Below are 24,937 nucleotides of genomic sequence, written 5' to 3'. Positions count from 1 at the left end.
TGATAAGTGATTCACGTTTCTGAAATAACCAAATAATTAAAAAATGAAAGCAATTGCCCAGCATTTTAGTTAGGTGGGAATACATGGAGACAACTGTGTCCATATAGAAGATGGGGCTGTCCACCAAGCCCTAGGGAGCAGGATAGAATGGGAACATGTGCTAATTCAGAGATTGTCATCGTAATCAAAGAAGAGAACCACAACATAGCCATTTTTAACTGCTCTATTTATTAATACATGTATCACAAATGTTCACAATATCAATGCATTCTTGTTGGCATGCTAGACAGAGGCATTATTTTTAAGATCTTTTAAAAATATGTTGACTTTCGTTTCCCTTCCACACTCACTTTTAAATTGATCTGATGAGGTCCTCAAAGTCTATAATGTCAATGCAAGAAAAAGAAATACAGGAAAACGAAAGCGAAATAATAGTAAGTAGTTGGGGCAAATCAGGGACGTAACAACACAACCTGTAACAGGATTACACAGGCTTCATTTGAGAGGATCCTACACTAAGCGCTCTCTCCACACCCATCTCTTGGAACAATGAACAAGGAGGCCAGCTAATGCTTAATAGCACTTTCTGCCATGCCTGCCAGACGCTGTTTCCTCCTTATGAATCCCTCCCACTGTGTCTCCTCTCCCGTGCTTGACAGCCTGAAGAAGGTAGGAAAGAATCCCAGGAAAGGGAAAAACCAAACCAAATCTGATTAAGCCAAAAGAAAAGATAATTACCATCTGCATATCTACGGAAAGGTGCGTGGCATTCTTGGACCACAGTGAGGGGCTGACTGAAGCCTCCCCTACTACATGCAGGGCCACAGGGGCCAGTGAAGATGTGATAACCAGTCACCTACAGGTCGGACCAAGTACGTGTGAGGGAGCTGGCACTCACAGGGCCTTAGGGCGGGCTTCACTATGACTAGCTGCAGGGGGCCTGGCTACACTGTGGGGCACAACAGGGCTTCACAAGATGGACACTACGTATGACGTGGGCTGAAAGGCAGAGCTTTGACTGGGTAGGAGTGTCAGTTGCACGTAGGGGGAGGGGTTGCAGGGAGCTGGGGGTGGGAGCAGGGCAGGGATAGTATGTACTGTGCTCTAACGTTCTTTGGAAGTCTTTCAGAGATTGCGGCAGTTCCTTTTTAAAAACAGGCCTCTTATTCCAAAGTTCTTGAAAGACTAAGAGAAAAGAGAAAGAGAAGCCATGTGAGGGATTCACCATTGCTAACAGCCTGCCCCAAAAGGTGTAAGGTGAAGAGCAAGTGTTCCCACTTTTCCCAATGGCATCCACTCCACCTCTTCCCCAACATACGGATATGAGGTTTCTACAAGTGGACAACGCCACCAGGCAGTTCAGTGGCTCAGTGGCTCGGCACTCTTCCTGCCCACTTCAAGGGGAGTCTGGGCAATAAAGGGGAAAATTCCCAGATCCAACCCTCACCACTCCCACTCACCTTCTCTTTACACCATCTCATACTGATTGGCAGTGATGAACCGGGACAGACAGCAAGCCAGCAGCATGCCAATCAACTGTGATCAAGAAGAACAAGTATAAAAGAAGAATCTCATGTCACAAAGCTATCCCCTGCTTTCAACTCTAGAAATACTTGAAATTAAGCTTTGCTACATAACAACTGCATCTATCTACCAACACAAAGAGTTATCCTGATACACATGAATATCCAGACATGACTTTTAATAAATAGAGACTTTCTTATTTGGAAAGGGCAAAGGTCAGGACTGAAGAACAAATCAGATTTGAATTATGGGATCAAAGTTTGAGCTAGTCTAAGTACTGGTATGGGACCAAGAGGAAGTTCTGAAATTGGCTACAAGGGTCAGAGGTAGCTCACTCTGGACATTTCAGAACAGCTTCTGATATCAACATGTATTAAAATATGACCATGCTATGAGATTAATGCAAGAAATAATTAAATGACCTGAAATTGGTATGATATTAACTGAAAGGCTAATACACATTGAATTATTTGGAAGGCTAGATATATTTGGCAGGTTTTTCAACACAGTATGATACTCTGGTTATACTTGGCTGACAGAATAGTGGTTCTTTCCTTGAGACAAGAATAGAGACATTATTCTTGTCTGGGTCCATTTGCCAGTAAGATAACAAAGTCATCATTTATAAGAGGTGGGTGGGGAAATGAGAATAGGAAGGGAGAGTTTTAAATTCTGTCTCTCAATCATGTAGCTCTCACAGGCCTAAATAGGCCCACATACATTGAGAGACCACTTCCATAGAGTATCTTGGTTCCTAACCTTCTTTGTGCCTTGGATTAGCCTGTGGCACAGGTGAACCTGATGAGAAATGATTCTGACAGTGTCAAGACACCTTCAGTCACATCTTTCTTCATTGGTTAATAACCGATAGCTTTATAAACCCAGAGGATCAGCTTCTTTGGAGAGGTGCTCAATGATAAACTTGAGTCCAGAGACCATCTTCTTTTGGTTAATGGTGCCTTTAAGAAACAGGCTATGGGGTACTAGAGAGATGGCTCAGAGGCTTAAAGCACTGACTTCTTTTCCAGAGGTCCTGAGTTCAATTCCCAGCAACCACATGGTGGCTCACAACCATCTGTAATGGGGATCTGATGCCCTCTTCTGGTGTGTCTGAAGACAGCCACAGTGTACTCACATTCATGAAATAAATAAATCAATCTTAAAAAAATAAAAAGAAACTGGCTATGTTTTGTTGTCTTATAGGTAGTAGGGACCTCTCAAGATAGTCTGGTGCAGGACAATAGTGCCACAATCACCTGCGATTTTATCAGAAATGAGTGTTTTCAGGTCCCACCACCTACCTGCGAACCAGCCACTGAGGTACAATCCAGCAAGTGGTATTTCCACAAGCCACGCAGAGGTAAGAATCACGTTGCTAGTCTACCTCATCGCCCTCTCGTGATCCGTGAGGGCCTTGTGGCCATTGGTGCCTGCTCTGTTGCTCGGGAACACCTGCACAGGGCTCACCTACCTCTTTACTCACCGTGCAGGCTCCAATCCCCACTTCTTATCTTTAAAAAAATGTGCAAACAATAACCCCTGTCAGGTATAAAGCACTCATTATCTTGTGGCCTCTGTCATTCCATGCCACAAAATACACATTGTCATACACTTATTGCGGAGTGGCCGAAGGTATCATGGCTATAATGTTCAGATTATATTGCCGACTGAGAACCTAAATTTCTCTAGGTGTGCAAGAACTTTTAAATTTACAACATGTCCCATTCTATGAGGCTGTTATTTTCCAAAATCAACAATTCTAGATTATATGTCACAGTGTGAAAAATTATATTCTACTAATAAATAAATAAATAGATAGGCATTGAATGTATATAACAAACTCCGATAAAATAAAATGTTGACTATTTTTACTACAATTCTTTGTAATATTTTAATTTCAACTTTCCAGATAAGAAAATGGGTTTAATAGGTTCAACTATCTTCCCCAAACTATGCAGGTAATCCTTCCAAAGATTTATGTTGCAGCCATTTTCGTATCTGAGAACAGCCCTAACTTGCTCTGCCCTGTAAAGAGAAAGGGGAAACAGGCCCCTTTAAGGTTCTACTAAAGAATTACTGGCACAGAAGAAATCATCCTATCAGATTCTGGGCCCTAAGGAATGTCATGGAAGGAGGTGGGAGGTCAAGAGGTGAATTTGTAGGAATGCATTCTGTATTTCTTGGTAAATATCTTTTGCCTTTGAATTAAGAGACTTAATCTCTTTCCTAATAAAGAAAGAGGAAGAGGGAGAGAAAAAGGAGAGATGGAAAGATAGAGAATAAGGAATGCACATCTAGCAACTTCCCCTAGCTCTTACCCATCCATCCAATCCGTTTTTAAAACTTTTTTTATTAGCTATTTTCTTCATTTACATTTCAAATGCTATCTGAAAATCCCCTATACCCTTCCCCCATCCTGCTCCTCTACCTACCCACTCCCACTTCTTGGCCCTGGCGTTCCCCTGTACTGGGGCGTATAAAGTTTGCTAGACCAAGGGGCCTCTCTTCCCAGAGACTACCCATCCCATCCTTATCCTCTCCTCTCTTCCTGCCCATGCTCCCGCTTGAAGATGGTAACTATCAAAATCCTAGGGTGAAACAGGTCTGGTGGCTCAGGGAATGGGAACGCCTCAAATTGAGTTTAGCCAACTCAAATTGAGTTTATACGTGGAGTTCCAGAGAGTCTGTGATAAACAGTGAGATTGTCTCTTCCCCGAAGAAAAGGAAAGAAAAGATCCAGTTAACACACTCAACTTCTTTGTCTTTGAGTGGACAAAGCCAACAGGAGCACTAGGGGGCGCCAGATTCAAACAAGGGCTCTAAGCCAAATTACCTGTGGGACATGGTGAGTCAATAAAGAAAACTGGACTCAGCATATTTTGCCTCGCACCTTTATACTGCCTTTCCAATCTGACACAATAGGTGGGCACTATGCCAGTCTCTCACAACAGTGTGTGGGGAGAGGGCAAGAAGATAGAAAGTAGATGAAGAAGAGTGGAAGGAAGAAATGGACACCGAGAGGGAGGAAGAGAGAGAAGCAGGGTGGATGGCCTTCATTCAGTAGAGCCTGCTACATTCTAGGAGAGCCACGGCAGACCACTTTCATTCACATCAACCAGCATCCGAGAGGTTTGGCTCTACAATATCTGAATGAATTTTGTAAAACAAAACAAAACAAAAATAACCAGCCAAAAACCCCTCAAGCTCTTCCTACCCTTTCACATACCTGCCCATGACTACATAGGCACCTAGGCATATTCTTAGATGAGAAACTTCATCTATCAGATGAGGATTGCTGAGGTATTCTCCTCATGTATTATATCAGCAATGTGACACTTTATTTCTCTAGGGGAGCCATGAAGGAAGACTTCAGAGGTGTGTGTGTGTGTGTGTGTGTGTGTGTGTGTGTGTGTGTATACACATATACCCAAGTGTCAACCATGCTTCCATATTTCTGTTTTTAACAGCCTGTATTGAGGAAACTGTGTGCTCAAGGCTGTTGTGTGTATCCTATACATTTGCATGAGTCACAGGGTGTGGAATCCTCAGAATTGTCCCTAGGCCATTACAGAGATGTTGCTAAGTATTATTACTGAAGTGTTGAAGCAATTGGGAGAAAGTTCAGGGCAGTAAGTGCCTTTCAAATGTCTCTGGAGACTGAGTTAATTGCCCTGCTTGTGATCCGATTAGAGTTTGTCTGTGTTGGCATGTGTGTGTGTGTGTGTGTGTGTGTGTGTGTGTGTGTGTGTGTGTGTGTGTGTAGGGGGTGTTAATTCAGTCCATGAGGGAGAAAGCAATGAAGTCTGTTTAAGGAGAATTTTAAAACTGAAACACAAGACATACTCACAGTGATTGACTTCACATGCTCTTGGGAGATGCCATGTCACACAAGTTTTGATAATTACATGGAAGAAAAGTATTTCACCATCTTTAATACTAAATCCTGCTTGACAGAGACACACACTATCAAGTTAAGAATCTATCCCCTGATCTAAGCAAGGACCACATAAATAATAACCTACTAAACTACAAAATTATAATTTAGTCACTTTTCTTTGAAGTTCATATTTCAATGAAAACACCTCAGAAACAAGTTAGAACACAGAAAAACTACATTTGCATTGCTGAGCAGAACAACAGATGGGGAGGGAGAGAGTTAGACTTTGAGATGGTCTCTATAGAAATGGAACATTGGAGCCATTACTAACATATCAACTGGGCTTTCTATGAAAAAATGATCTGTTAGTCTGAAAACAAAAACTAAGTTAAACCTAAAATTTTTATTAAGCTGCTAAGTATACATGTCAGTTCTTACACTTGTAGACTATTATAACAAGGATATACCATTTGCTCCACAGATCAAGAAGCCTGTAAAACAGAACCTTACTGGCAATAGGCAGGCTAAATTTTAGATTTAGTTTAAATGTGTTGTATCCGTTAATATCTTTAGCTTACTTAACTGGCCTAATTATATATCCCAATGGTTTGTAAAAGGTGAATAGAGATGAAGAGATGGACAATTGAATACACAAATAATTAAGTTTCCTCTTCAGAAATGGGATATTCAAATCTAAAGATTAAAGTAATGTTCACAAGATGAAGACTGTTAATGTCATGCATAATCCAAAGAAACTAAGAAAGAACACACACACACACACACACACAGAGAGAGAGAGAGAGAGAGAGAGAGAGAGAGAGAGAGAGAGAGATCAACCAGGATAGAGCCTCCTTCACATCTAGACCAGTCAGTTGATGTTTAGAGTTGTTTAAGTCCCAATAAAGCCAGCACCTTCTTCTGCACACCCCCCATTTGACCTGTGAAGAAGCAAGATGCTTTACCCGAGGTAGTCATTAGTTAAACTGTAACTGCTATTCCCTTGACAGAGAAACTTCATTTAAGTTGAAAAAGAAAAATCAATAAACAGATGACCTAAGGCCTAAGGAGCAAGAATCCTCGCCTTCATCTATCCACCTTCCCCAGAGCACAGAAAGATAAACTGGACACTGGAGGCTAGGGAGGCAAACCAGGGTGGGAGGCTGGGCGAGGCTAGACTCGGCATAATCATTTGAGTACCTGGGAGAACGCAATTCCAAATGCCACTCCAGCAATGATCCCCATGTTAGTCTCCATAAAACTGGTCACCAGATCATAACAGCCCTAAAAACAAAATATCGGTAAGTCAAACCCACCAACCAACCAACCAACCAACCAACCATCCCTCAAACCAAAGAATTCAAACACACAAAAAAGTATAGAGGATAGTACGATGAACCCACATAGGACACTTTTCCTAATATTATAATTAATACATATTTTCCTAATATTGTAGTTAATATATATTAACATTAAAATTAACATGTTGTGGAGGTAGACTATATTTTATCAACCTAGTTCAGGAAGGAAACACCTATTTCTTTTGTATCTCCCACAACACAAAGAAAGGCAAAAGCTGCTGTTACTAGAAAATCCCTTACTTTTAGATCAAATGGTAGGACTAGAAGTGTGAGTGTGTGCATGTGTGTATGCATGTGTGTGCGTGTGTGTGTGTGTTTAAATGTACATTTACATGAAACTAACCAAATCAACCTATTTCTGAGTTGACTTATTCAGCAAAGAATACATGGCCTTTTCCAGTGAAGGACTCTGACTGGAATATAAAAATTAAGAAAGAGAGAGAGAGAGAGAGAGAGAGAGAGAGAGAGAGAGAGAGAGAGAGAGAGAGAGAGAGAGGACATTTAAAGGACAGAATCAAAGTAGTTCTTGATTATCTAGACAGTCATTCTAAGTCATAATAACATCTGAACCACCACAACAAGTACTCTCATTGTCTTTCATTTTTAAATTCCTATTTTGTTTAACAAAGTTCATAGTGTATGAAAATTCTACTAATATTCTTGGCTCTAAATCATCTTCATCTTCACAGTATCTTTACAGAGAGAAGATGAACTTGGAGCAGTGCTGTAACATGGCTTCAACGCAATTTACAAGCCATACTCCTTCCTATCTGATGTAAATATGAAGGTAAGTGCACGCTGGCTCATGGGGGACTTGTATGATTTGATTCTTTCCAGTAGAAGCCTGCTGATCTCACTTTTACTAAGGATATGATACATAGTAGTTCTTCCCAAACAGGTAGCAGGAGAGCAACAAGTGGGTTAGGAAGACTTCAATAGGCACGAAGACAAGCAGTTATTCAAACACTTTCCCGAATGGTGCTTCTCCAAGCTGGCCATCATCACAGCCCTTTCCCCCACAGTGATGGCCAAATGGAAGAATGAGCTTCAAATCTTCAGCATTACATTGACCCAGCATATAAAAACACAAGCCTGAGAATCCCAACAGAGAGAAGCAACAGGGAAGTAGCTGGCTGAGATTTTTCTGCTTGCTCTCATTGTGACTTTAATTCTGCACTCAAAGCAAGTATGTGTTTCTATAAGTATGAGTGCTACAGTTTTAGGGGGAGGAGTTTTGCTTGTGTTTCTCCCATGAGAGGCCTGGAACACAGGGCTTCACGCGTACTAGGGAAGCCTTCTATCACCGAACCACATCTCAGCACCAGTTTTGGACATTTTTAGAGTAACTTTATTTTTGATATACTCATGTCAACCAGGAGGAGAAAACAAACATAAGTAATGGCCTGTTCAACAGTGGCAGAAACAGTTCTCCCTGCTACACAGTGTGTTGTTCTTGAATGGGCAGCACAGAACTTATGAGAAAGGCCAAACTGGAGGTTCTACCCTAGACATGAGGAACCAGCACCTGCCATGTGCTTGGAATATTCCTTTTAGATTTCTTTTTGGTGAATTTGAATGCACTTTACCAAGCCCTCCAGGTATTTCATCTGTGCATTAAAGCTTGAAAAGTGTAACTACTCTTCCGTAAAGAAGACTTGGCTAGATTTACTACAAATGAGAAATGAAATGAATGCATCCTATCAGTAACAGAGTGAACCAAAAGGAGAAGATGAGGATGATTTAAAAAAATCTTTTCCATCCCTGAATTTATTTGCTCTCTTATTCATCATTCAGCCCTACACTCTAACTCTCCACGTTCCCACACTTCTCTACAGATACAAGAATTGCTTTGGTACAACTATGGGTCATATTTGCATTCACCCTAAAGTCGTGTACTAAGGCATGATCTTATCTACCCACAATCATCTCTCTCAATTTCCTAACATGAGAACCTGGTTGTCAAGCATGAGATAAATCTAGAGACCTGCTAGGTCTCCTAGGACACACTGAGAAACAGAGTGGTTAACTTCGTCACCCTCTTGGTGCGTCTAAGTCAACAGCCACCAATGGAAGGGTGTCTGCAAGTGGCAGCCTTTGACTATTTGGAGGAGAAGACAAGTTCCAGAAAGGTACCAAAGGCATCTCTGTAGCTGCCAACCAGGGCCAGTAGTTCTACCTCTGTTCTTAGAAACTGGGCAAGAAATTCCTATGGTAGGGGCTCAGCCAGTGCAATCAGCTAAATGAACCTGCAGGTACTTCATCATCTCGCCACCAAAAGAAAAATAAATCCTATGCCCCAAACCAAACAATCAATCCCCTGTGTAACGGTTCCCACTTCCTCCTACCTACTCTCCAGTCCAAATCTGTATAATGCAGGTTCCTCAGGTTACTGAGTAAAAGCCAAACTTCATCTTTCACAGGGTAGGGTTCAAAACAACAAATGATCACAACACACACACATGTGTGTGTGTGTGTGTGTGTGTGTGTGCTTGTCTGTGGGTATTCAACTGTTTCTGTGGAGTCCTTAAGAGGGTGTAAGATTCCCTGGAGCTGGAGTTAGAGGCAATTATGAGCTTGACAGCCTCAGTGTTGGGAACTGAATTCCTGTTCTGCACCAGAGGAACAAGCTCTCTTCACCCCTGAGCCATCTCTCTGGCCCCCAAACAGAAGCTATTCCCTATAAGGATGTGCTGCATCATTTCTAGGAACCCTGCTGAGGTCATATTCGCATCACAGGTTTTTTTTTTTTGTTTGTTTGAGACAGGGATTCTCTGTGTAGCCCTGGCTGTCCTGGAACTCACTCTGTAGACCAGGCTGGCCTCAAACTCAGAGATCCACCTGCCTCTGGGGATTAAAGGCGTGTGCCACCACTGCCTGGCATCACAGTTAATACTCATAGTGTTTGTGGTATGTGCCTGACATTATGTTTTAGGTAATTTATTTCATTCATCCTCATATTAATTTTTTAGTTAATTTATTTTTATGTATATGTGCAATCTGTCTTCACACACACCCAGAAGAGAGAATCTGATCCTATTACAGATGATTGTGAGCCATTATGTGGGTGCTGTGAATTGAACATTTTGGAAGAGCGGTCAGTGCTTTTAACCACTGAGCCATCTCTCTAGCCCCCCCTCATATTAATTCTAAAGATCAAGTACTACCATTATCTATATTTTACATATGAGAAAAAATCCTGAGAAAGGTTAAGTAACTTCAACAAGATCCTCCAATCAACAAATGCCTGGTTCAGAATTTAAACTGTCTCTAGTCTCTGAATTTAGATTTCTGGGTCCTTAAATTTCCTAAAAGAGAATGTTTATGTGAAAAAAGTTTTTTTTTTTTTAACCAAAATTGGATGGCTGCTGCATTTACCAGCCACATGTAACAAAACACTCACTGTTGCAGGTCCCAATATAAAATGGGTAAAATACATAAATGGCCTTATAGAATTCTAATCTTGAGAGAACAGCTATCATCTCTCTATGAATTATTCAGTACATGGTCCATATAACACAGAACCGGGAAGATATTGGAAGAATAGACTAGAATAGAATGTTTCCTTGGTAAGAGAATAAAATTTGCCCCATATCTAGAGAGCTAAAGACAAAGTCAATAGCATATTCTCCTCCTTTGTTTCTCAAATCATGGTTTATATAGGGCATTTCTTTAAATGTTGAAGAATGTTGATAGCCTCCACGCACAGCTGTAGCACACAGCTGTAACATGTCTTCATTGTATTCTCTGTAAAGTATAATTCAGGATTGCTTTCCCTTCTCTTTGACTACTGGAAGTTCATTCTCCTTTTCTCCCTATGAACTGATGTCTATATCTCCTTCCACCATCAGTTTTTGTTGTTTTGTTTTATTTTGTTTTCCTGCTCTCTTTTTTGGAATCCGGATGTTGACAGTGAGTTGAATTGGAGTTGTTCATTTCTTTCCCTACACCAGTGAACTCCCTAAAATAAAGGCCACCTTCCTAGCAGAAGCAGATGCTGTCTGTCAACTCTACTCCCTTCTTCCTGCCAAAGACTGGCACCCAGCTGTGAATAATTTTATGTTTCGATGGTATATTAAGTAGAAGAAAGGCGCCAGAAAGAAAAAAAAAAAAGAAAGCACTCTCTGTCTGACACAGGCATCGGGGTTAACAGGAACCATTTGCTAAACCTACATATCTGTGCCTGGTGGAGGCTTGCTGTGGGAGAGCCACAAGAGACCAACTGGAGGCAGAGCTTCCTCCTTCAGAAGTGAGCAGCCTCAAGGGCTTCTCCTAGGCGAGCAAACACCACAAACGAAGAAGCTCAACTCCCTCTGAGACACGTTTTCTAATCTATTTGTCTTAATTTCACAAAAGTAATAAAATCCTCCCAAACACAGCCCGCCCGCCTGTCCCATGAGGGCTGGGAGGAAGAAGTACCTTCTGGTTAACTTTGGTGGCCGCCACAGTCAGATTGTGCAGATCCAGGGGATTGCAATCAGTTTCGTTCATGCAGCAACTGGGGGGGATGCCATGGTCCAGGAAGTAGGGGCTGCTGCTCCAGTTGGTGTAGTTCTGCACGCCACAGCAGCTCAGCTGTTAACAAGAAAAGAAAAGAATCCAAGAGTGCTTGAGCAGAAGCTGGGACCTCCTCACTTCTTGCTCTGAAGCTTCTATGAGAAAAACATCAAGCTGAGTAGTGGTGGCACTTTAATCCTAGCACTCAGAAGGCAGATACAGGAGGACAGTCGGGGTTGTACATCAGCCAGGCTCCCAGTGTAGCATATACCTTTGGTGTGGAAAAATCAACTTAAGCTCTACTATCAATCATCTTTGGTGCCCATTTGAACTCTGAGAAGGAAGATGAGGTCACATTACACTGCCTTTCTTACTACCTCCACAAGTAGAGTAATATGTCTCTGACCTTGCTTAATATCGCAATCATATAAGAGTGCTATTAAACATGCAGATGCACATGGTAATTACACCCAGAATACTGATAGGCAATGAATGGTTTCTAAATGTTCTCCACTGGACCTACAATAATAAGTAAATAAATAGCTTAGAGGAAATACTTTCTATGTGGGATGGAAAGCTGGTATTGGTAAACTACAGCCTACCACCTGCCAGGTTTTATACATGTGTTTTGAGAACTGATCATGCCATTTGTTTATGTATTGCCTATTGTCCATGGCTCCTTTTGTGCTATGGTGGCACAGTTGATTGTGACACAGAGTATAAGACCATCCCCATAGCCTAAAATATTTTCTATTTGTCCCCTTTATAAAAGTTTTCTGATATCTCATATAGAGAATATGAAAGCAAATGCGACAAAAAAAAATGTTACTGGTTGGTAAAACCTGAGTGTATACTTTTTGAGTTTCCAAAAAGTCTGAAATGTCACCAAAATAAAATGGAAAATATTATGGTTTTAATTTTTAAAAATTGTATGAAGTTTAAATATAATTACATCATACTCCCCTTTGCAGACTCTACCTGGCAGATTCTCAGTTTCCTTTTGGTCCAGTTACACTTTTAGTACACGGCCCCAAGTAGATGCTGCTCATCTCACTCCTTCAGGAATCAGCTGTTACTAGATCAACACATACCCACTACCTACCTACCTCCTTTCCAACGGTTCAGCTTTTAAGGACAAATGGGGTATTGGTGACAGGTTCAACAGTCTTACCAATACAAGACACATTGGAGCATGTGCCTTCTTGATGCTAACTTTCTAGAAAAATCAAAGCCTAGGCAAACGCTTAGATTCAACTCTTGAAAACAGAACTGGACTAAGCACTCGAGAATGAGAATCACCAGTATACGCAACTGGCCTACCCCACCTACCCACCAAGCGTAGAGGATTAAGCCCAGAACTGTACAGACAGGCTCCATACCCATATCTCTCCCTGAAACTTACGCTGCGCTGCACATGGTCCACAGCACGGCTCCTCTCATCATTGCCATTGTAGTTCTGCATGGCATCCGTGTAAGTCCTCAGGAAGGTGTCCTTGATCTTCAGAAGATAAAGGGGGAATGTATATCAAGTCCATTGTGTCCTAATCTGACTCAGGTTCCTCTCAGTCTCCCAGCACCATCTCTTCTGAAATTTTCTCAATTGACTAGGCAGGGAAAGCCTATTCTCTGAGACAAAGGAGCTCAGAAAATTCACCAAAGGTTTAACTAGCTGAGGAATTTAAAGACAAAGTTGGTTTAAACCACCAATTTAGAGGGAACCAGTCCTGTCAGATGGCTCACTGAAGTGGCTAGGTAAGTTTTAAAAGTGTTATAAAGGTGACCAACTGGCCAATCATCAGGCATGAATTTTCTAGTTATTTTTCTTTTAATTGATTCATGGCAGACTTCCTTTCTATACCATTCTTTGACTTATGCAGACAGAATGGTAACAGGCCAGACACCAGCGTGATGTGAAGATTAAGGTATTGGCCCCAAACTGACCTTTTTTCCACCATGCAGGAGTGGAACAAAAGTCATCTTTCACTTAACTCTAATTACTGAGGCCAAAATGAAAGAGGCTAAAGGACAAGGGCTTTCTTGTTAGTAAAAAGTTAATGAAACCCTTTCTCCTTGTCAATGAACATATTTGCCCTTGGGCTCATTTTCAAGTCCCATCCCTTTGAAATATGGGGTAAGTGAGGTGTTAGGTATACAACTAGGCCATGTCACTTATGGTAAAACTAAGGCCTGATTGATGCAATGCCTTGGGATTAGGAGAACAGAAAGTGGCAATAATTATCTGGTGGCAAGCTCCAAGCTAAATATGGTAACTCTTCCAAGCAGGGATTTTCCTGACTAAATTCTGAAAGTAATGTCCGTTGGACAGCTACAAGCCAAAGTGCCTACCACAGCCAACTCTGTACCTCAGTTCACTCTTAAATTCTCAGGGTGGGGTGTTGTATATAGAATACGGCTTGTGTTACCCCAAGGACACAGGCTTAAGAAACAAGATTGTGGCTGCCCTAAAGGCAATCCAGGCTTCTTTACAACATCGGTCCAAGTAAATGGTATCAATGTGACTTACTGTTACCCAGTGAATTTCACAACTTGACCAAAGTCAACCTTTATTTTGTAATCAGGGTGAGACTGCAATCCCTAATGAATATAATGAAAGGGAGAATAGGACTTCTGGTTTTCACACTTACACTGATGCCCTCCAGCAGGGCTGTTGAGGCTACCACCTACTTCACCTGATTTCTCTCCAGCTCACTGTAAGAATGGGTAATCTACCTAGAGGCAGCATCCATGAGCAACAGGTTCTGGAAGTTAGCATTGGCATTTTGAACACTACCTACAGTCAAAATCAGGGTAATGGGGAAAGGAATGGATCATCCATAAGCCAAGCTCCCAGAGAAGATAGCTCAGCAGGATAAAAACAAAGAGCCTGAGATGTACTGCCGGGCATTCAAGAGCCACAGCCAACCCCCTCAGTGCACTCACTGTCTATGGTGTTCTGGTTCCATCGCCACACACCTATCTATTCTTGTTCTTTGTAAGTGGATTTACAAGCAAGACAATTAGCTCAGCTTGCCTCTAGTGTCAGAAATCTTATAATAGCACGCAATGCTTTGTGGAAAAAGCTACTTACAAAGGAGTATCTAATCCATATTAGAAGTCATTTTATGAAAGAGCTACAGAGAAAACTCAAGTGAGGGTCAACACTGAAGGGTGTATAAAATTTGGGGGAAGTTCCTGCCTAGCCTGCATGCACCCTTTACACAAGCCATTCGTTTCCAAAACGCCTCTAAAACATAGACTCTGAGTCTTTCCACCCTGAGCATACTCACCTCATGACGAAACACAAATCCAGAAATGCCAGCAACAAGCTCAGCCAGGAACACCAGGGACAGGAACATGGCATACTACAAACGAAGTGAATGAGGATAAAGTCACAAGGCAGGATTAAGGGGAGGGCTTTTCAGGGCTGGGAAGATTGCTCAAGAGTTCAGCGCACAGACTGCTCTTGTAGAGGACCCAAGTTCACTTCACAGCACCAACATCAGTTGGCTCACAAATGCCCATTATTTTGTCTCCAAGGGCATCCAATGCCTCTGGCCACTGTGGGCACCTGTGCTCATGTATACATAGCTCCACACAGACAGACACAGACACATGGATAGAGAGGGAAAAAGAGAGGGGAAGAGAGACAGATAGACAGACAGACAGACAGACAGACAGACAGACAGACAGACACATAGCTGAGAGGGCATTTTTAGAGTATCTTTCTGCTAGGGGCAATTAGGTAAGTCCTTATTATTACTAGAGCAAATTCAGAAATGTAAATACCCTTGTTAGAATTTCATAGAAGTAGCAATATAGAAACTTGTCATTTTAAGATGTACAAATATCTTGGGGTATGGATGCTGAGGAGACCTCAACTGACACTGTGTCCATCAGCTTAGATCAATCAGGAGAAACATGAAAGGGTCATGTGCTCCAAAGTGTTGTTTTACTTTTAATATGAAAATACTTAAGCTAGAAAAAAATATTTGCTCTGGAGTTCTCACAGGACATTGTTTGGCCTTGTCTAGGAGGCCTTGCAACCATCTTTTTAACAGTGAGCTAGAACCTGAAAATTAAATCTTCTTTTTACCCTCTTTTTAATGCCAGGCATAGAACCCAAGGCCTTCAGTACTACCGCACTAAGCTGCTGCCCCAGCTTTGACTGTTCTATTTTGCAATTGTTGCAATTATCAGAAAAACTTCTTTGCTTCTGGCCACAGGTCTTCCTATTTCCAATTTTAGCCAGTAGTGGTTCTGCTTTAGAAAGCATAAGGGCCCAAGCACATGTATATACATTACTCCTTTGTATGTATGAGTATGGCTGGGATGCGGAGCTGTGCATTGGGCAAACTTCTCTATTTTTCTTTTTTTTAGCCACATCTCACAGTAAATGACTACAGACCCATTTTACTTGGAAGTGCAGCCTGTCTGTCATCTTGTGTCAAAGGCCAGGGTCTATATAGCATGACATACTTCTTCACTTTGCTGGCTAGCTCTGAACGTGATCCCCTCAACCAGTTCATGTGGGGATCCTTGCCTCTGGGCTGGGCAATTCATTGAATTTATAACCTCTAACAAAGCAAGTGACCAAGACTACTAACAATCATCCCCGTGTTTCTCATCCCATCTTCCCTGCACTTCTCAATTCGAAAGATTGTGTCTGTCACTGTCTTTCTGTACACATGCATGCAAATATCTGAGTTCAAGGACATTACATAGCACTTATGAGTTATGAAGGCTTTGCTATTTTTCTGACTTTGAAAAACAGAAAAAGGGAAGAGGAATTAACTCCTTACCAACATGTCATATATATTATCACCTTCTTCTTTGTGTCTCAAAAGAGGGCCATTTTGAATGTTTGCAAGGACCCTAAATGATGCTGTGGGTGGACTACACAACACCACAGAGCTTAGCTATAATATATACATATGGCTTATAAGTACATAAATTTGTATGGGATCATAAAAAATTCTTACTGACACATATGCTAAAAGAAGAAAGCTTTGGGTTAAAATATCCATTTATCTAAATATTAATGAAATTCTATATAAGCATACAACCAGTAAAATATTAAGCATGAGGTAATTATATGCAATTTACATAATTTCTTTGTATAGTTCATTCAAAATATGATCAGAAGCAGGCACTACTCTGTGGAGAGGCTCAGACCAACACTACAATCCACCAGAAAGTTAGGTGGAAAGAGAACTATCAGAAGGCAAGTGGAAAAATGGACATTTAACTCTGTGGTCAGTCATCTTTGGGCCTCCCTATAGGATCAATTGTTATTGTTGATGATTGTTTCAGTTATTAAGGTTAAAGCTAAAGGAGTACCGTAAGATTCTAACGGTAGTTAAAACCGCCGTAAGGGTCTGTCAGCAGCCTGCCCTTACATTTAGGGATGTATTATTGCTCTGTCTGCACTATTAGACATAGGCCTCTGCTGTGGCCCTGGAAGCTAATTGTCATTGCATCAGCCCTTTGAGAGAGAGCTTCTGGCTTAGTTCAACTCCCACAGCACAGGGCCACATAGTACAAATGGAGAGAAAAGCATGCGCACACCTCCTTGCATGACAAGATTCAAGGAGAAAGAGAGGTCTACTCCAGTGGGATCTTGGACGTGGAAGGCTGTTCATGTTCAGGATGATCCCTTGCCCGCTGAAGCTGCACATCACATCCCACAAGGGATTTCTAAGTCAGTTTGAGACTGGCACAAGGCATCTTGCCAAGAAGACATTAATCGTTCATTGGAATCAATGGCCAGTGCTTTGCCAATTTACCTCAGGAAGCTGGGACTACGTTTACTGTGCCAGGCTGTGTTTGGGGTAGTTTTTCCCACTGGGAGGTTTAAAGGCTGGATTAGTTAAGAGTCTAGTGTAAAATTAAAATCAATGAATATTAAAGTCTTTTTTTGTGTGTGTGTGGGGCTTCAAGAAGGGCTACTTAACTGCTGCATGAATTTATTGTTTTATAAAAATAACCAAGAAAGCACATCACATCATGCTGAGTTGCACTCACCAGTTTCAGCATCCATGGACTACCACGGCACGTAGCAAAGCATCCAAAGAGGCCAAAAACCACAATGGTGGTGCCGGTTCCAATGAGCACATAGGGAGCATTTGTGGAGTTCTCAGCAATAAGGGAGATATAGGTTCCCAAAGTCAGCTTTCCCCAGACTCCAACAGCCAACAGGATCACCCCAGTGATCTGCAAAAGGAGAGAAGAGAACATGAAACATGAAGCTATTGCCAAAAGACATTGTCTTAGTTCCTCCTCGATTGCTGTGAAGAGAGACCACGGCCAAGGCAACTTATAACAAAAGAGTTTATTGGGGGCTTGCAGTTCCAGAGGGAGTACATGTCCATCAAGGTGGGGAGCATGGGAGCAGGTACAGTACTGTAGCAGAAGCTGAGAGCCTACATCCTGATCCACAAGTATAGGCAAAGAGGGAGAACTAACTAATTGGGAATGGCATGGTATTTTGAAACCTCAAAGCCTACACCCAATGACACACCTCCTCCAACAAGGCCACACCTCCTAATCCTTCTCAAACAGGTTCACCAAGAGAGGAAGTACACACTTAGCATTCAAATATATGGGCCTGTGGGGGCCATTTTCATTCAAACCATCACAGACACAGAGCAATGTGGTCATTAAGATTCAAGCTTCCACCAGCAAGGTGTATTTGCTGAAGGCTTTGTCCTCAATGGCAAGAAATGTCAGAGATCATTAGCTAAGACTGTCACACAGTAAATGCACATTGATAGTATGCAAATTATAGCTTCCCCTTATATATCCTATACATAGTTTTTATATTAATTGGAAATCCAGTCAATAAAGGACATTTTTAAAAAAGCTGCTTAAAGAACATCATAAGACACTTTGGAGAGGCATTCCTCCAATGTGCGTCTATCCAACACTGAATGAGGCATGACTTCAGAGAGAATGCTGGCTCCTTTCATCAACGGCATGTGAGGGTAGAATAGGTTTTATGGCCATCTTTTACAACACTTTAAGAACAAGGATATTCTTCTTGCCCGTTATCATCGAAATCTCTATAAAGAAAATATTCTAGACAGTTTTGAATCCCCATTGAGGTGCCACCTTATAATACCTTATTCATTGTAAAGCAACAGAAGAGTCTGAACATTTCTTGGAATTGTTTGTAATGCTATTTGTCAAATATCATTAATCATTCCAATTAAAATCTTTATAACATGTTTAAACTCTAGCCCCATGCATTTATCAGCCCCTTACCTAAGGTAGTGCATTCAGTGCTATGTATTAGGCCTTACTCTCCAATTGCCTGAAGATCCCAGGCCTCAGCAATTGTGGCTGGTGAAGCCATATGCTGGCTTGTGTCCCCCACCATCCCACAGTTGCTATATATCCTTTGATTCATTTAGAGCTTGATGACATATTCAAAAGTAACCGTTTTCAAATTGCTACCTTTAGGACCCGAGGCTTACGTGCTTTCCGAGTTCTACTCAGGAAGTTAAGTGCTGTCCCCGCCTAAAGCTCAATGCTCTGTGCTAAAGGTCTCCGGTTTCTGCTCAGTCTATCCAAATGAAGAGGCAAGATGAGAAGCTAGAGGAAAACAGCAACACACAGACACACAGACACACAGACACACACAGATACACACACACATGGTAAATTGCTTTTTGAAGGAAAAGGCATAGGCATAAGGCAGCCTTAACATTTTGTGCTGCATAATTAATCTCTTTATGAACTTTAGTAAAACACATGAACTTTGTAATGGTAACTCCCCTGTCTTGCCTCAATAGCTTGTTTTGTAGAACAAAACCTACCACTGTGCATGCCAGACTTAAGTATTAGACGAGAAAAGGGTGAAGAAATGATGCAGACTTGAGGAGAAAGCATTTGATGCTAATTGTGAGGAGAAGGGGCCCAGCAGAGGCTTCCTGTCGATGGGAATGAATGGTTTCAGTGAATTAAATCCAATAATGCAGATGTTGCCAAAAGTTTCACATCCTCTGCTGACACCTGGTGGTCATTTGTAAAAAAGCACATTCTCTGAACAGTTTCCTTTGCCAAATAGAAATCTGGCAGTATCTTTACCCACTAGAATCAAGTCTCATGTTACCAGGGGTGAAAACAGACCATATTGGTAAAAGAAGATGCTCAGCATCAACTTTCTACCCTTAAATTAGCTACAAAGAATTCCATTCTAAGATGTTCAACAGCAAGGGCAAGGCTGTACATATGATACATATGACAGTTGACATTTGGCACTGCACACACACACACACACACTCAGAGACAGATATATATATAGAGAGAGAGAGAAAGAGAAAGACAGACAGACAGACAGACAGACAGACAGAGATAGAGAATGCGATTGGGACTAAGGACATTTCAGAGCTAGGTCTTAACTTTCCAGTACAGTTTGGGCACAGCTTAAACTTAGGAACAGGATCCCACCAGCTGCTACTAATACAGGCTCTGAACCAAGGCCAAATAAAACTATCATAGTAGCAGCACTAGCAGAGGTATATTGGTGCTGGGGAGGTTAGCTCAGTCACACAGCCCAGCATGAATGAGATTCTAAGTTCAATATTTAGTACAGGAGAAAAAAAAACCCCAAACATTAGATTAGACTGAGAAAAGCTTTGAAAAAACTAGCATATGTTGCTTTAAATTTTCAATGAAAGAAAGTCCTGGAGAAGTTTGGCCATATGCCACAGTGTTCCCAAAGGCTCCTGGAAGAGACTCGCCAGGCGGCATTTTTAACCATAAACTGAATATTTGGGGAGTGGGGAGTAGACATAAGTGATCCTCTTTGTTCTTATCAGGTCATTCCAGGTAACATTGGGTAGGCTCCTTGCCAACCCTGCACCCTCCTGATTTTTCTCAGGCATCCAGAGCCATGTGATTCCTTCTTCCTTTGTTAGAGCACAGACCATAGATCTGACCAACCTGCTAAAGCTGCACACATGGTATGCCAGATTCGCATATGAGAGGGCAAAGTCTCCATCATTACTCAAACTCCCTAACACCTAGCCTGGGAGCTCCACCTTCTAAATGAACACACCCAATCATTTCAATGATGATACGAGTTTAGCATATTAACAACTAAATGATATCTTAGAGGGCAACGGTGGGAAATGAAGTCATAGAGGTATAAGGTACAGCTAAGAGACCTGTCCTAAGAAGCTCTACGAGATAGAAGGCACTGTGTCTAAGCACTGATAAAAAAGAATCACCAAAGAGACAGTAGGAGGGAATCACAGCCAGTTCACATTTGCATGAGGAATCCACTGCTCAAGCATTCCAGAGCTTCACAGGTTCATTTGTTCTTGATGACTACACACAGAGGGACTGTAGACTAGTGCCTTCCACTCCCATGCCTCTGGAACTCAGAGACAAAATGTATGATGCAGAAAGTCTATGGCAATTATCAATAGTTAAAATATAGATCCCTCGGGTGCAAGATTTAAGAGGAAAAGTAGGCAAGAGAGTATCCCTGTCCTTAATTCGTAGGTGAATGTGCTTGCTGAAGGGAGACTAGAGAGGGATGTTTTCTGAAGCATCGGGGACATCGTTCTAGAGAGTACCGAAAGGAGTCAGACTGGCAGAGAAATCAGAAGCCTCTGTAATCTTATGTTTTTTCTTTAAACTCTGAGAAGTAATAGTACATGCCCATTACATTTACATTTTTTTTTATTATTAGTTATTTACCTCTGTAGCCAGTACAGCAAAATGGACTAAGAATTTGAATGTATAAAGGGGTTTCTAGTGGGCTTGGGAACCCAGTCGAGGATAGGCAAGGCAAAGGAACCCGGTGTATTTAAAGGGGGGGATGGATGCTGGAGTTCCAGACTTGAGGGTTAGGAGATAGGGCTTGCAGTTTCTTTTAGTTGTGTGGGCTTTGGCAGATCACCAAAGCTTTCTTGGCTTCGATTCCTTCTCCAGTGAGATCAGGAGGTAGAAAAATCTGTACTTCCTCTTGGGCCCCTTTCCTTCTGTTTGTTTTGTGTTATCCCAATGTGTTAATTTCTATTTTATTATTCTATTCCTTTAGAAGCCTCATTGTTTTTAATGAGAAATAGAGAGAGGGCAGATCTGGATGGGAAGGAAGATGGGGAAGAAATGGGAGGAGCAAAGGGAGGGGAAATTGTAATCAGGATATATTATGTGAGAAAAGAAATCTATTTTCTGAAAAAGGAAAAGGAAAAGGAAAGTCAAGACCAAGCCAACTATTTTCTAGGTTGCTAACTTCATTTGCTAAGGACCTTCACTAACCTAACTTTGCATTTAACTTGGAGGAGTGAACTGAAAGCACCCGAGAGGGATGGCAAGGGTAGCTGTACAGCATGGTTCTTATTTTTATTAAGAAGCACTGTTCTGTACTTGCAAAAGTTGAAAACAGGTTCTAGGGCTTTGACTCCCACTCAGAGAGAGTGTATTGCTCCTTTTCAACTGTCCAGAAAGCCTTGAAAGCATGGAATGAGCATAGCAGAGCATAAGACTATTCAGAAGGCACTCACACCTCTGGCTTCCTTATGACCTAGATACAGAAATAGCAATCATCCAGGTGAACTAGTAATTGGAGATAGCAAAGCCACTTATGAAGAGATTTTATGTACTTAGAAACCGGGACCAGCTGTAGTAGTTAAGAGTGGGAGACACTTAATGTTGGGGGAATTCCCTCCATGCTACAGCTCTCTCACAAAGCTCCAAGGTTAATCACACTTGTTTTTAAAACTCGGCTGGTGCAGTTTAATTCACAAAGAGGCCGCATGACTACCAGCAGTGCTAAAAGGCTGACTGCCATTGGAAGGGAGCCAACCACCACTGAAGGAAGACTTGTGGGAGAAAGCACTGCCCTGGCTCATGGGACTGGCCCTTTGAGAACTTGGTGGCTCAAATCCCACACAAGCAAAAAACAAGAGAGATTTTTTTTTTTTTAAAGATCACATCAAACAAGTGCATGATCAAGAGCTACAATGATCTTAATGTGTATTGAAAATTTCTGTAACCACATGTTTATCCCATTCTGTATTACTGTGTACACACCAGGGACTTAAGAGTCATGTGAAGGAGAATAAAGAGAATAAAGCCCTTTGCTTCTTTGTAGCACCCAATGTCTCAGCCACTTCCTGTGTCTGATTTCCGAGACAATCTGTCATTCATTCTGTCCTAATAGCCATTCAGCAAAACCACTGCTTCTTTGATTCTGAGTCCAAATTTTCAACTTTGAAAAAAATCAGTCACTGGTGCTTATAGCACAATGGCCCCCTGGGGCCCATAATGAGGGTTTGACAAATACAATGTATGTCTTAGCAATGCTTCCTTCATGGGCTGCATCTTTAGGAGCTATCAGATGGGAATAAGCCTGAATCGACTCATCTCAACAATTATTCCATATGAATATGAATCTAATCAACAATCTGTGACAGAGTAGTGTGCATGTCGTGATTATGTCACTCAACACATTGTTGTTCTGGGTTTTCATTATTTCCAAAAGGGAGATTGTGTTTTGCATAGCATCTCTAAGTCACAAAAATAAAAAACAGATCTGAATAGATATCGTATATACACATATGGAAATAGATGAACCCAAACAGTAGTCATTCAGTTCCCACACTTTCTATGGCTTTATATTCTGGGAGTGTGGTGGAAGGGGGAGCTATGTGGGATGGGAACTTTATATCTCCTTTAAAGCAGACCTAGGGCTGGGGATCATACTTTCAGAAAAGGATCAACTATGAAAAGAGGTTAATACCAGACAAAGAAAATCCATGTGAGGGATTCCAAGCAAGATTCTCATGAAAACAACAACAACAACAACAACAACAACACACAAAAACCAGTGAGATAGTCTTCCCTTAACTCTCTCCTGAGATAATAATATAAGGAAGATACAACCCCTCTGGTGACTGAAATAAGTTGCCCTCAGCCCTGACGTGTCCACACTGCATGCACGTGTGATAACACCACTGAGTAAGATGCATAGTCCTGCACTGGATGACAACACTTCGGTAATAAAGAACCACCTATGTCACCGTGACCCCACAAGATCATATTGCTGTGACATGTGGACTTACAAAGTTTACACATCTTTGCTCTGATAGTCACACTGTGGAAAAAAGACCCTGCAGTACATTTCTCAGGAAATATACCAGTGAAGTGATGTACAGATTGTACTGGCTCAGTTCATGCATTTAGTACTGATAAAGTATTATGGAAATAAGAGACTCTAAAGTAATAACGCTCTTGGCAAACAAAACAAGACAAAGCAAAACACCAGAAAACAACAACAATCAATTAAACTGCAAATAAATTATTTCAGAAAAAGGTGATATAGCACTCCCCACCCCCACCCCCACTGGCAGTCTCCCACGCTCCCTGGTGGTAGACCGTACCCTTGTCCCCATACTCCTTTCTCAGCAAAGCAGCAAGGGAGACTCCAATGAACCCTGCATCCAACAATCCCACTCCTCTGCTCAAGATACTCGCACGGTGTCTTACCTCCTAGAAAAAGAGCCAACATTCTTTTTCCCCTTCCATTTTATTGAATATTTTCTTTATTTACATTTCCCCTTTCCAGGTCTCCCCTTCAGGAACCCCCTATCCCATTCCTCCTCCCTCTGCCTCCATGAGGGTGCTCCCCTACCCACCCATCCACTCCCGCCTTCCTGCCCTGGCATTTTCCTACACTGGGGCATCAGACCCCCTCAGGCCCAAGGGCCTCTTCTCCCACTGATGTCCAACAAGGCCAACTTCTGCCACATATGTGGCCAGCGCCATGGGTCACTCCATGTGTACTCTTTGGTTGGTGGTTCAGTTCCCGGGGGCTCCTGGAGGTCTGGCCAGTTGACACTGTTGCTTCACCTCATGAGGTTGCAAATACCCTCAGTTCCTTCAGTCCCTTCTCCAACTCCTTCATTGGGGACCCCGTGTTCAGTTCAATAGATGGTTGTGAACATCCACCCCTGTATTTGTCACGCTCTGGAAGAGCCTTTCAGGAAACAGCCATATCAGGCTCCTGTCAGCAAGCACTTCCCGGCATCCACAATAGTGTCTGGGTTTGGTGGCTCTATATGGGATGGATCCCCAGGTGGGGCAGTCTCTGGATGGCCTTTCCTTCAGTCTCTGTTCCACACGTCGCCATATTTCCTCCTGTGAGTATTTTGTTCACTCTTCTAAGAAGCACTGAAGCATCCACACTTTGGTCTTCCTTCTTCTTGGGCTTCATATGGTCTGTGAGTTGTATCTTGGGTATTCCGAGAGTTTTGGCTAATATCTACTTACAGTGAGTGCATACCTTGTGTGTTCTTTTGTGACTGGGTTACTAAACTCAGGATGATATCCTCAAGTTCTTATCTGACTAGGAAGGGGCTTACCCTGTTGATCTCTTGTGGCTCTCCCCCTATTTTCTAGTCTCTCATAGGTCTAATCTTAACTGACTTTCTGATTCATTCTCTCCATATTTGCTACTTCTCCTGGAAGACTTTTGAGATCTCCAATTTCTTCCTTTTTACTCAATGAGTTCTTCTTTAACAGCATAATTTAAACTAAAGCCTTCCCTCCAGTAATGGTCCTGTTGGTTTTTTTAAACTGCTGGACTTGGGCCTGGAGAGATGGCTCAGAGGTTGAGAGCATTTGGCTGTTCTTCCAGAGGTCCTGAGTTCAATTCCCAGAAATCACACGGTGG

The 24,937-nt window shown here is 41.9% G+C and overlaps 1 protein-coding gene across 1 annotated transcript in view; it reads right to left on the bottom strand.

The window, feature by feature from the left end:
- Positions 1-207: 207 nt before the first annotated feature.
- Tspan7 (tetraspanin 7) overlaps positions 208-24,937 on the bottom strand; it is a 102,329-nt gene continuing 77,599 nt past the window's right edge. Inside the window, exons 2-8 of the mRNA XM_021153134.1 lie at positions 17,275-17,463; positions 14,541-14,615; positions 12,656-12,751; positions 11,176-11,331; positions 6,599-6,682; positions 1,461-1,536; positions 208-1,185 (exon numbers count right to left, since the gene is read on the bottom strand). Coding sequence (XP_021008793.1) covers positions 1,468-1,536; positions 6,599-6,682; positions 11,176-11,331; positions 12,656-12,751; positions 14,541-14,615; positions 17,275-17,463 — 669 coding nt within the window. The 3' untranslated portion in view covers positions 208-1,185; positions 1,461-1,467. The remainder of the gene's footprint in view (positions 1,186-1,460; positions 1,537-6,598; positions 6,683-11,175; positions 11,332-12,655; positions 12,752-14,540; positions 14,616-17,274; positions 17,464-24,937) is intronic.

This window comes from Mus caroli, chromosome X (genome assembly GCF_900094665.2).
Source record: "Mus caroli chromosome X, CAROLI_EIJ_v1.1, whole genome shotgun sequence".
Lineage (NCBI taxonomy): Eukaryota > Metazoa > Chordata > Mammalia > Rodentia > Muridae > Mus > Mus caroli.
The sequence above is the reverse complement of the archived record's forward strand: the minus strand, read 5'-3'. Positions and strand labels throughout refer to the sequence as shown.